We start from the raw sequence: 13,402 nt of genomic DNA on the forward strand, positions 1-13,402 counted from the left end.
AATGGAGTCGATATTGTGTTCCAAATACACAGCCCTGAAAATGAATACACTGGAATTGAGCCACTAGGCAAATTGAAAATACTAATGAAGGCAAGGGAACACCAACATATTCATGAAAGAAATGTGTTCAGTTTATTCTGACATTTATGACTAAAAGAATACATAGGAAGAGGGAGCTAACACACAGTAGCTAATATAAGTATTTATTTTATATTAAAAAAAATTCTAAATGCAGAACTTTACAGTAAGAAACTGGTTATTTTATATATGGTCATCTTTTTAAATGAAAGGAATCATTGTAGGAGAGCAGATAAATTTGCAGGCAAATATTGAAGGCTAGCAATAGCAAAAACCATTGTATTATGTTGAACAGTAAAATGAAATGCTAACTTGGTTGATGATGGAGTAGGACTATTATAATGAACATTTATTTTGAATTTCTTTTTCTAGAATAAAAGACTATATCAATTGTAACTATTGCTGTCTTTGGTGTCCAACCAGTTCATGCTGTCTTCTTCTTTCAGCAGCAATTCGAGTTGCAGAGTTGCACGTTGTTATTTAAATGAGTGACTAGATCTTGATATGTGATACATTTCCCATTGCTGAAGCGGTTACAAAATCAAGTGCTTCCAGTGGTTATATCATTATCATGTTTTATTTAACACATATTAAATTCAGGCACTATTCTAAGCATTTAACATATTTTTACTCATTTAATTATCATATGGTAATTTAATAATTGTATGCTGCTTCAAAACTTTAAAAAATAAAAGAAAATTTATAATTTATATTGTTCTGTGCTATTTTCTTTATTAGTGCTATTACCAATTTAAACATTTATTACCTTTCCTATTATGCACACTAACGTGGCCTAAAACTTCATTCTTCCTGTAGTAAATGTTCTTTTCATTTTTTTGTTTTTTAAAAAATTGTTTGCCTATCCCTTATTTTGGATTATTTTCTTCAGTAAAATAATCCAAGAATTTGCTAAAAAGATTTCAACTACAGACAAATCATTCTGTTCTTTTTTCTTCACCTTACAAAACGTTCATGCAATATTAACAGTCAACTGCATTCATTTCTAAGTAGTAATGCCAATGATAAATGCTTTAATGCTTTCTTTACGATTCTGGTATTTCCCATTTTGTTGAAACACAAATGTGAAATTTTTCAGGTTTAGCAGAATTAGGTACCCTGTGTGATCCTTTACGGAGCTGCTCTATTAGTGAAGAAAATGGACTCAGTGCTGCCTTTACCATAGCCCACGAGCTTGGGCATGTGTAAGTACCTTCTGTCACCTCAGTAATGTGCCTTCTATATACCATTGCACAAATGTCTAAAATTCCATCTTCAATTGAGTAATTAGCACCTTTATATCTTTATAAAGTATTAGTAGTGTAATTTTCACCCCTGAAATTCTAACTCTGGCTCTTTTGTGATCTATGTTAGGTCAGACAGGCTGCACAGATCAACAGACTAAGCAAAGAACTAGAGCTTGGGAATTCTTTTATTTCATTTACTGTATTGGATTACATGACAAGCACTTCTGGCCTCTATCCCTTGTTATCCTATACATGACCAGGTACTGTGCTCTACCATCTTATGGGAGGGCCTGCAGGGGCCCCTGGTTCTGGGGAACTCCCCAAAAGATTTGTAGTACCAATTCTTTTCTTGCTTTTATAGCTCAGAGCCCCAGCAGAAGATGTGGCCTGTGGGAATTTCTTAATTACTAAAAGATTTTTTAAAAAATTTCCTCCCAGTTCCATAGTTTTTTGTTTTTTGTTTTTTGTTTTTTGTTTTAATTTGAGATTCTCCTATCTGTTCCTGCATTATTAAAAATTCTACTGGGGTTTTATGCTCCAAGAATGTGGAGGCTGTGATTTCCCATGATACTCTTGGGGCTCCCAGAGAAAATCAGAAACCCCTCTGAAACTCATCCCCTGAAAAATGATCCCAAATGTACCCCCAGTACTCCTTTGATTTCTTGGTTATCTGCTAATAAGGAATTGAGGCTAGAGTTGCCTCTCTTGACTACATTTTCTTTTCCTGGTCATGGCTTAATGTCATTAGAGTATTCAGCTGGAATAATTTCAAGTGGAGATCATTTTTATTAAACTAGTGCCTCTTCAGTTCCCTTTAGCATGGTTATATCTCATGACCATCCACAAGATGCACACTCAGATTTTTATATTGTTTGTTGAAGTGGGGGCAGATCAGGAACCTGCCTGAGGTACATCATGCATTGCAACATCTGGAAAGCACTGATTTCTGGTTACTACTGGTGCTAACTAGGAGAAGAGTGTTCTTGCAGAGGGTACCATCTCAGACATTTATTTTCTTCCTGAGAAACTCTTTAGGTGTCTTTAGAATATAGGTAAGTAGTTTAATTAAAATACTGATTTATGTACAAATTTCGACAGGCAAGGATCTGAATCAAGTGGTTTCTTCTGAATGTCAGTTTTTACTGGGGTCCTCAAAAGAATGTGTAGGATTTGTTGCTGACCAGCTAATCATTTAATATCATTGCTCTTGTTGTGAAGATTTGGTTGCCCTTTAGGAATATTTTTATTATTCCAGTTCAATCAAATCATCACTATTGATTATAAACCAGAAAGAGCACTTAGGCTGTTTCATATGAAATAGACGGAAAATATAGAGTGATACAAAATTAAAGAAGTGTGTTTTTTTGTGTTTTTTTGTTTTGATACTCTAGCGATAGTCAATGGTCTGGAATTTAGTGTGGTAGAGCCTTCACCTGATCTTTCCACACACATCTCCTAGGGTATGTGTGTTGGAAACTACAGTTATTTTTATGTTAATGCTAAGCCTATATTGTGATGAAGTGAGCCAGAATCCAAATATTTTGATTGTTTAAATTCAAATACCAAATCAACAGACTGTGCTACTGATCAAAGTTATAATCTACTGTTTCTTAGACATCATGTGCTTCTAAACATGAAGGTAACCCTAGCATTACAATACTTTATGGAGAAATCAAGAGTACAAATCCTGATGTAATCAGATTTATCTGCATTTTAGATTATACTTTAAATATAAGAGATCTGTTTCTAATGTTGTATACATATTTTAATGTTCTTTTTTAAGTGTTTATTTTTATTTTTAGATTTAATGTTCCACACGATGATAGTTTTAAATGTAAGGAAACTGGAATTAAACATCAGTATCATGTAATGGCTCCAACTTTAAATTACCACACAAGTCCTTGGACCTGGTCAAAATGTAGTCAGAAATATATCACTGAATTCCTAGAGTAAGTGATTTTGTGTTACTTTAGTTAAATAATTGAACTTTTATTAGATTATGAAATTTGAAACTTGTATGTTCTTTTAGAGTGGTTCAATCTCTGTTGAGTTTTGTATTGTTTAAGCTTACTTTCACTGTACAAATGGATGTTTAAAAACAAGAGAAGAATTTTATATTTCATTCTTAACTAATATTTTTGGTGTGCGGGGGGTCAGTTCAGATCTAGCTGTCATGTTTTTTTTTTTTTTTCGTTTTTTTTGGTACATGGGCCTCTCACTGTTGTGGCCTCTCCCGTTGTGGAGCACAGGCTCCGGACGCGCAGGCTCAGCGGCCATGGCTCACGGGCCCAGCCGCTCTGCAGCATGTGGGATATTCCCGGACCGGGGCACAAACCCGTGTCCCCTGCATCAGCAGGTGGACTCTCAACCACTGCGCCACCAGGGAAGCCCCCCATGTTTTTTTTTTTTTTTATTTGGGCTCTCTGTTATGGGAAAAACTTCTTTTAGGGGAAGACTTAATGGGAATCAAAGCTTCCTTGTGTGTGTTTGAATTTTTTCAGAAGCTACTAGGTAATAGTTTAAGAGGAGTTTAGCTCAAGTTTGAGGTGCCCTTGAAGGGCAGAGAATAGCTAAAGTCAAACTATGAATATTACAAATAGTTCTCTGAAGGGATATGGAATCTCTAGGTTTACCTGTTCTTTGGAGGCTCTTCCCAGCTCTGAAGACAGGAGGCAGATCCAGATTGTTCTTGCCTTGCCTCTTCAACTCCTACCAGGTTTCTCTGCTTCCCAACTTCTTATCCAAATGGTGCTTCTATCCTACTTACTGAAACTTGTTCAAAAGGCAAGGCCAAGCTCTTATAAACACAATACTGTTTGATTTTTTTCTACTACATATTCTAATCACCAATTTGTGCAGTTTTAGTTACCTACCTTTATGAGAACTACAGGAATAAATGAAACCATGTTTTGGAATATATGTGTATAAATATATCCCTTAATTATAATCAGCAGTGATTATTTATCCTTGTATGGGAACTTGATTTGAAAGAACAATACACAGTTGCTGATCTATACGTGATTGCATATAGCTTTGTTCAATTGCTGACTGAGGTATTGATTAAAAATACCAGTGGGGGGCTTCCCTGGTGGCGCAGTGGTTGAGAGTCTGCCTGCTAATGCAGGGGAAGCGGGTTCGTGCCCCGGTCCGGGAAGATCCCACATGCCGCAGAGCAGCTGGGCCCATGAGCCATGGCCGCTGAGCTTGCGCGTCTGGAGCCTGTGCTCCGCAACGTGAGAGGCCTGCGTACCACTTTAAAAACAAAAACAAAAACAAACAAACAAAAAAACCCAGTGGGTGTGATTATTTTTGGAAGGGGGTAATATGATTCTAGCCAATGGGTATTTTAAAAATTACATGTTCATTATTGGGACAAAATTTAATATGCCCTCTAGCCATAAAACCCCCCCCCCCCAATATATTTCTTCTAATTATTTCAGTTGAATAAATTGCTGCTTTTAACCCAGTTAGAATGGCTGAACATTTTCACAAAGTTTTCTGCAGACTATCTATCGTGTGACAAACTAGGAATAGCAAATACACATTTTCACCACTATCTACCACTTTTCTAACTCCTTAAAGATGTTATATCATATACTTTAATAGCAATTTGCAAGGTAGACACTACCACTCTCAATTTACAGATGAGGAGACTTAGGCTCAGGGAGACTAAATAACTTGTTCATACCATGCATTCTGGGAAGTGATGAGACCCAAATGCAAACTCCCAAAGCTGACATTATTGACTCTGATTTACATTCTTTTCCTAAAAAACCCCTTTGAGATGGAGACCACATAACACTTTTGGAAATTCCTTTGTTTTGTTGTCACTTAGAGCTATCAATGTACTTTCTCAGATGATCTGAAAACTTTACTTTTTACATTTTGACAATTTGGACATTAGATATAGGGCATTGCTATTGGATAGCAAAACAGACAAAAAGTGTAGTGTGATAAAAATAGGAATGTATGTTTCAAACATGATATTGTGATGAATTTTTGTTTAATTGTTATTCTTTTTTTAAAATGTTTACCTTTAAGGCAGTTGTGGGGATCAAATGAGAACAAACACATAAAATGTCCTTTATAAACTGAGGTGTTCATACTGACTTTCATGTGAGTTGGTTTTTAAATTATGAAAAAATACTGATAGTCTCTTTGAAAGTGCAGAGCTATAGAAAATGTGATAAAGAATATTATACTGAAATGCATCCATATGTATTCACAGTACTTTGTTTTCTGTCATTGTTACAGTACTGGTCATGGAGAATGCCTCCTTGACAAACCAAATGGAAGAATATACGATCTGTCTTCACAACTTCCTGGATCAGTGTATGACGTAAACAAGCAATGTGAACTTATGTTTGGTCCTGGATCACAAGTGTGTCCCTATTTGGTAAGAAAAATTATGTCCTTTTGTTTGAAAACTACCATAAAGTTGTAGTTTGACTACATTTTGAAATGTACATTTATTCTCTTGGATAGACAGTGTGCTGAATATATCTTAAAAATTTTTAAGTATTAGAAAAATTTAGTGTTTGTCAGGAAAAAGGTTTAAAAAAGTATCCCCAGTCAGAAAACAAGAGTCACAGAGAGGTTACTGAAAATTAAAAGCATTCAAATAGTTATTTTCAAATGATGTTGTTTTGTGGGTGGGAGAAGAAAATATAAGTGTTTTGATAATGAATTGTATTAAAGGCCCCAGGAATCTCAGAGACTACATTTTAATTTAAACAGATTTGAATCCAAAGGAATGAAATTTGGGTCTTGTTGTTTAGTTTTCATTAAACCATTACTCTATAATTTATTTTGAGGATTTTTCACAGGTTAGATGCTTTAAATTTCCACCGAAATAGCTGAGTTAACATTTTTACTGAATCTATAACCAAGATTTTACCTTATTTTGAGGGTAAATTAAATTTAGGATTTAGTTTGAATAAACGTCGCTACTTTGGTGAATCCATACCTTACTTTTCCAAGCAGAATACTCATTCCATTTTCTTCATTCCTGTATAAAACTTTGCCAAATTGCTTACTATACTACTAGATTGTGAGGATCATTGGACCAGGAATCCAGCCTTATTTATTCATTTAAATATCCCCAGAGTACAGTTCAGGGTCTGCCACATAATAGGCACCAGAAAATAAATGCTTACTGCATGTTGAATGAATGAATAAATGAATGTGTGAATGAATGAAGGAATGTACGAATAAATGAATGAATGAAAGTTACTTAACAGTGAGCACAGGGACATACAAAGCATGTTCCGCACAGTGAATATTATTCCTAAAACCTTAAATTTATAATCACAAATTTTATAAGCTTTTAAACATCTACTTTGGAGGGGGAAAGATTTACCTTAATTTTTTGTTATAAAAGATAAATTTCTTTCCTACCTGACTTAGGTACTGAATGAACTTTGAATTTAAATTCAGAAACAGAAAGGGATTATCTTGGGTATAACTCCTGTGAGCCTCTGTGAATTTTCATATCTTGTGAAAACTTCAGAACTCTTTGTTCAAAAGTTGAAAGTATGCATTATATCCACAAAATAGGAAACCAGTAAACATTATACAATATTTCTATGCACATTATTCATACATTCCACTGTTGGATCAAAAGGGACTTTTGGAAACTCCTTGTGAATAACATTTAACAACAAAAAGTCCTTTAGAAAAATGTCTTGCAAAGAGTGAAAAATGTCTCACATAATTTTGAATACTTCTACTCCAAGACATCTCTTCCATTGTTCAGTGTTTGATGATAATCCAGAAGTTTTTAAAAATGAAATGTTGCCATTTTATGTGTTTAGAGGAAAATCGATGACTAGGACTGATATAGCAAAGATTTTTTTACTGATTATTTCCCGCTCTGACCATGAAACCAGGAAGTGCCTAGGATCAGCTTATAAACCAATGAATGATACTGAATTGATTCCATGCTTACAGTGTTATTTTCACTCTTGCTTGCCTGCCTTTTCTTACTCTGCAGAAACAATGCAGGCGTCTCTGGTGCACGAGTGCAGAAGGAGTTCACAAGGGCTGTCGCACTCAACACATGCCACTGGCAGATGGAACAAACTGTGGTCCTGGGATGGTAGGTTTTCTCGAAGGGTGAGTCTTGTATCAAGAGATTATCCAAGGATGCGATTGCTCTGCGTTTCAGCATTCTTCCTTTTCGCTGTCAACTTTTGTTCTGCTAGTTGAATTAATGTTTTTGCCATATTTGTTTGATGTAGTATGTTGTCAAGTGAATTAAAATTTTAATTTTATCTCTTTTTTCAAGATCTAGCAGATGGATATTATAGTTACATAATAACATGGATATTTAGTTATCTAAGCATATTATAGTCTTGTTATTAAAAATGAGTCTAACCATAGATATTACAGCAAATCCCCCAAATTCAAGGATGTTACCATTGTATACATTTTATCCTAAAAATTCAGATAAGTATAATTGAAAGTTTTAAGTGGCTTATTCAGATCTTTATTGGTGTTAATGTTTAAAATACATTGTACTGCAAGATAAACTGCCTACCATACTACATTTTTGCCATTCTAGCATCAGTCATGAACTTATCTAAATCTGCCAACATGATGTCAAGTGATAGGTTTCACCAAAATAATGAAATATGGTATATTACATTGATTGATTTGCAGATATTGAACGATTGAATCCTTGGGATAAATCCCACTTGATCAAGGTGTATGATCCTCTTAATGTATTGTTGAATTCAGTTTGCTAATATTTTGTTGAAGATTTTTGCACCTATGTTCATCAGTGATACTGGTCTGTAATTTTCTTTTTTGTGATATCTTTGTCTGGTTTTGGTATCAGTGTGATGCTGGCCTTGTAGAATGAATTCAGAAGCATTCCTTCCTCTGTAATTTTTTGGAATAGTGTGAGAAGAATAAGTGTTAACTCTTCTCTAAATGTTTGGTAGAATTCACTTGTGAAGCCCTCTGGCCCTCGACTTTCATTAGTTGGGAGTTTTTAAATTACTGATTCAATTTCATTACTAGTGAACTTCATGAACTGGTGTTTTTATATTTTCTTTTTCTTCCTGGGATTTAGTCTTGAGAGATTGTATATTTCTAGGGATTTGTCCATTTCTTCTAGGTTGTCCATTTTATTGGCATATAATCATTTATAGTAATTTCTTAGGATCCCTTGTGTTTCTGTGGTGTCAGTTGTAACTTCTCCTATTTCATTTCTGATTTTATTGATTTTAGCCCTTTCCCTTTTTTTTCTTGATGGGTTTGAATAAATCAATTTTGTTTATCTTTTCAAAGAACCAGCTCTTAGTTTCATTGATCTTTTCTATTATTTTTTGGTAACTATTTTATTAATTTCTTCTCTGGCCTTTATGATTTCGTTCCTTCTACTAACATTGAGTTTTGTTTGTTCTTTTTACCCTAGTTCCTTTAGGTATAAGGTTAAGTTGTTTACTTGAGATTTTTCTTGTTTCCTGAGGTAGGCTTTTGTCACTACAAACATTCCCCTTAGAACTGCATTTGCTACGTTCCATAGATTTTGGATTGTTGTGTTTTTATTTTCATTTGTCTCTAGGTATTTTTTATTTCTTCAGTGACCCATTGGTTGTTTTGTAGCAGGTTGTTTAGCCTCCACATGTTTGTGTCTTTTACAATATTTTTCTTCTAGTTGATTTCAGGTCTCATAGGATTGTGGTCAGAAAAGATGCTTGATATGATTTCAGTCATCTTGGTCTTGTTGGTTGCCAGGTTCTGCCTTGTGTGGAGGCTGCTGGCCACTTGTGGGTATGGCTGGGTCCTGGTGCTAGCTCACTAGTGGGTGGGGCTGGATCCCAGGACAGCTGGCTGTGAAACCATGGTGCTTCCCAGCGATGGTGTCCGTGGGGTCCAGGGAGTCCAGGCACTGGTACCTGCCCATTAGTGGATGAATCTGGTCCCAGGGCTAGTGGTGGCCCATGGTAGGTGGAGCGGGGTTCTGGGGTCTCTAACTGTGGGGCCTGGGGTTCCTAGAGCTGGTGAGTTTGCTGGTAGGTGGGCTAAGGCTCAGGAAGTCCCAGGGCTAGTGCTGGTCCACTGGTGTGCTGAATCTGGTCCAGGACCACGGCTGCAGGTCCCTATTCGTCCCAGAGTCCATGTAGGCCAGCAGGTGGAGGGGCCAGGGCCCAGGTGGTACCAGGGCTGATTCCTGCCCCCTGGTGGGTGGAGCTGTGTCTGATGGCTGGCTGCAAGTCTCTGGGGATCTAGGGGCTGGGCATTCCAGGACTGGTGCCAGCAGGCTGGTGAGTGGGGCCAGGTCCTGATGCTAATAAGCTAGCAGGAGGATTAAAAATGGTGCTTGCCAGTACCAGTGTCCTTGTGGTAGGATGAGCTACCTGAAATGTCTTCTGTCAGAGTCTGTGTTTCCAGGGTGAGTCCCAGTTGCTTTCTCCCTCTCTGGGAGGCTCTCCAAGACCAGCAAGTGGGTCTGACCCAGGCTTCTTTCAAATTCCTGCTTCTTCTCTGGGTCTTGGAGCATACGAGATTTTTTTGTGTGCCTTTTTAAGAGTGGAGTCTCTGTTTCCTACAGCCCTCTGGCTCTCCTGCAAGTAAGCCTTGCTGGCCTTCAAAGCCAGACATTGTGGGGCTCGTCTGCCCAGTGTAGGACTCCCAGTCCAAGGAGGCTGATGTGGGTTTTGAACCTCTGGGTGCTTGGGGAGAACCTCTGCAATTGTAATTATCCTCTCGATTGTGGGTTGCCTACCCAGGGGTGTGGGTCTTAACTATACTATGTTCTCTCCTACCCATCTCGTTGTGGTTCCTTCTTTATATCTGTAGTTATAGATCTTTTCTGCTCGTCTTCATGTCATTCTCATTGATAGTTGCTCTGTAAATAGTTGCAATTTTTTGTGTGCCCATGGGAGGAGGTGAGCTCAGGGTCTACCATCTTTGCCCCATCTCCTGTGTGTTATTGATTTTAAGTAAATGAAACTATACAGTATAATCTGTCTTGGCAAGGAGCGAGTGGGTCAAACTGCTTTTTCTCGACATAATGTTTTGGAGTTTCATTCAAATTGTTGTGTGCATCAGTACTTCATTCCTTTATGTTGCAGTGTAATTCAGCTGCACCATAATTTGTTTACCATTTTCCTGTTGATGGATATTTGGGTCATTAACAGTTTTTGGCTTTTATGAATAAAGCTGCTGTGAGCATCCTTGTATAAGTCTTCTTGTGGACATATGTTTGCATTTCTCTTGAGTAAATACCTAGAGTAGAATTTCCGGGTCATAGGGTAGGTGTGTGTTTAACTTCATAAGAAAGCACCAAACAATTTTCCGAAATATGTGAACCATTTTAGACTTACCAAGCAATGTAAATATGAAAGTTTGAGTCGCTTTGCATTCCTTGCCAACTTTTGGTAGTGTTAGCCTTAACAAAATTTTAGCCATGCTAGATGGGTGCAAAATAGAATTTCATTGTGATTTTAACTTGCCTTATCCTGATTATTATCAATTTTGAGCATCTTTTCATTTTCTTATTAGCCACTTAAATATTCCCCCGGTGATATGGTATGGAGGGCATGGGTTTGCTGGAATTCAGGTAAATATGATGAGATACTGAAACCTACTATAAAGCCCATGTAGATTAAAGGTAGAGGTGGCATTTGGGATAAAATGTGGATCATGATAGGTATAAATTCCCTTTTTAAAAAAATCTATTAAAAACAGTGAGCCCCTATGCATTAGCCATTTTCAGTATTAAATGGACCTGTTATTAAAGGAAAATTTAAACAAATATCCTATAATTTGGCCTTAACACTCTTCTCTAGTTCCTTTATCTTGTGACTATCTTATGTGTGAGATGTCTTTTAAATGCTTTTGGTAGTGAATCTATTTGCATGAAGACATGCTGAACCCATCTGATGATGAGTTAAGTTTACTACATGGTGAATAGTATAACATTCTTTTTCATGCTTTGATCTCTTAGAAATACATAAATAAATAAGGAACAAGCAAGGAATCTTTAAATGTTTCTGGAAGATGCCCACAAAATTTATATGCACATAGTATATTCTATTCTGAGAGTTTGCTTTTGTTCACTTTTATAATGGTTTTCTCATATTGAATGATTTGTTCCAATGGAGGGCACAAAGCATTTTTTTCTGCTAATAATCTTGGTTATAGGATTAATTCATTCAACAAAAATGTATCAAGGACCTAAAAACATGCCAGATACTATTCTAGGCACTCAGGATACATCAGTGAACAAAAGAGAAAAGATCCTTGTCCCCCCTGGAGCTTGTATTCTAATGAAGACTGGAGTATTATGAACAATATAATAGTACCATGAATGAGAGAAATAGAGCAGAAAAAAGATTGAAGTTGTATGGTAGGAGAGGGCAGATTGCATTTTAAACTATGGTGGTCAAGGTCGATCTTATGGGAAGTTGCCTAATGAGCTGTTTTAAAGGAAATGTGGGAGTTAGCTTTGAGGACATCCCAGGGGAGTGAGCTCCAGGAAAAGGGAATGGCCAAACTCTGGAGTACTGCTGGAGTATTCAAGGAAGAGAAAGGAAGACATTTTGGCTGGAGTGGAGTGAAGAGAGAGAGAGAGAGAGAGAGAGAGAGAGAGAGAGAGAGAGATGTATGGGAAGTTACTGGAAGAACTTGCAGGCCATTGTGAGAATGTTGTATTACTCAAAGTGAAATAATTGAAGAATTTGAGCAGAGGAGTCACCTAATTTGACTTAATTTTTAAACTAAGTTAAAAAAGGATTATGACCATTCTGACAACTGTTGAGGCTAAACTGTAAGGGCCAAGAGTAGAAACGGAGGAGATGTACTCAGGGAGCTGTTGAAATAATGGAGATGAGAGATGCTGGTGGCTCAAACCAGGTGATGATTAAAAGTCAACTTTGTGTATGGTTTTGAAGGAACTAGAGCATTTGCTAATGTGTTAGATATGGAATGTTAGAGGAAGAAGAGGTACGATGACTAGGTTTTTAGCTGATCAACTGAGCTAATTCAGCAGATTTTGAGGGGCCAAGGCAAGAGTTCAGTGTTGGTGCGCTATAGTTGAAGTGGCTATTAGACATTCAAATGAAGATGAGGAAGCAGCTGTCTATAGAGTCTGGAGTTCTGGAGAGAGATCTGGACTGAGAATGACTGTCGATAAAGAAGAATAAAGGACTACAATCTGAGTCTGGGGATATTAAGAGGTCAAAAAGAAGAAGAAATAGCAAAAGAAACTGCAAAAGAGAAATCATTAAAGAGAAAAGAAAACCAAGAGTGTGCCAAGCCCTGGAAACCAAGAGAAGAAAAAATGTTTCAAAGAAGAAGAATGATCACCTCTGTCACATACTGTGTCACATAAATCAATGAAGGCAGAGACTGAGAACTGGTCGTTCATCATGGTGTCCTGGAGGCCATTGGTGATGTTCACATGAGCACGTTCATGGATGGTGGAATGATGAGAGAGAATAGAGAGAGTTAGACAACAAACGTAGACAACTCTTTCAAGGAAAAACAGGTCAATAACTGGTGAAGAAAACGAGATCTAAGAAAAGTTCGTTATTGTTAAAGTGGGAGAAACAAGAGTATGTTTGGAAGTTAAAGAGCATGAGTGGAGTGCTTCTCAAACTATCTCTCATAAAGGACCAGTCTTCTCTTTTAAACAGTTCTGGTCATTTATAAACATACTCTTGCACAAAAATGATAAAAATGAATGAAAAAAGACATTCAAAGTGTAAGCCAGTTTTTCTCTGTGGGGAACAAAATTGTGGTTCTTCAAAAAGATTAAAAATAGAAATAGATGACCCAACACAAACACTTCTGGGTATATATCCAAAAGAATTGAAAACACGGTCTCTGAGAGATATTCACACACCCGTATTCAGAGTTGCATTCTTCACAATAGCCAAGAGATGGGAGCAACACAAGTGTCCATCAGCAGATGAATGGATAACGAAAATGTGATATATACCTACAATGCAGTATTATTCAGTCTTCAAAGGAAGGAAGTTCTGACACATGCTACAACATGGATTAACCTTGAGGACATTATGCTAAGTGAAATAAGCCCATCCTAGAAAGACAAATACTGTGTGATT

The 13,402-nt window shown here is 36.9% G+C and overlaps 1 protein-coding gene across 2 annotated transcripts in view; it reads left to right on the forward strand.

Moving 5' to 3' along the window:
* Window positions 1-13,402, forward strand: part of ADAMTS20 (ADAM metallopeptidase with thrombospondin type 1 motif 20) — a 190,033-nt gene that overhangs the window by 78,724 nt on the left and 97,907 nt on the right. For both annotated transcript variants that reach the window (XM_081247912.1, XM_081247911.1), the window contains exons 8-11: window positions 1,175-1,280; window positions 3,125-3,271; window positions 5,577-5,718; window positions 7,315-7,419. In XM_081247912.1, coding sequence (XP_081104038.1) covers window positions 1,175-1,280; window positions 3,125-3,271; window positions 5,577-5,718; window positions 7,315-7,419 — 500 coding nt within the window. The remainder of the gene's footprint in view (window positions 1-1,174; window positions 1,281-3,124; window positions 3,272-5,576; window positions 5,719-7,314; window positions 7,420-13,402) is intronic.

This window comes from Mesoplodon bidens (assembly GCF_964165515.1).
Source record: "Mesoplodon bidens genome assembly, chromosome: 11".
In the NCBI taxonomy this organism is placed as follows: Eukaryota; Metazoa; Chordata; class Mammalia; order Artiodactyla; family Ziphiidae; genus Mesoplodon; species Mesoplodon bidens.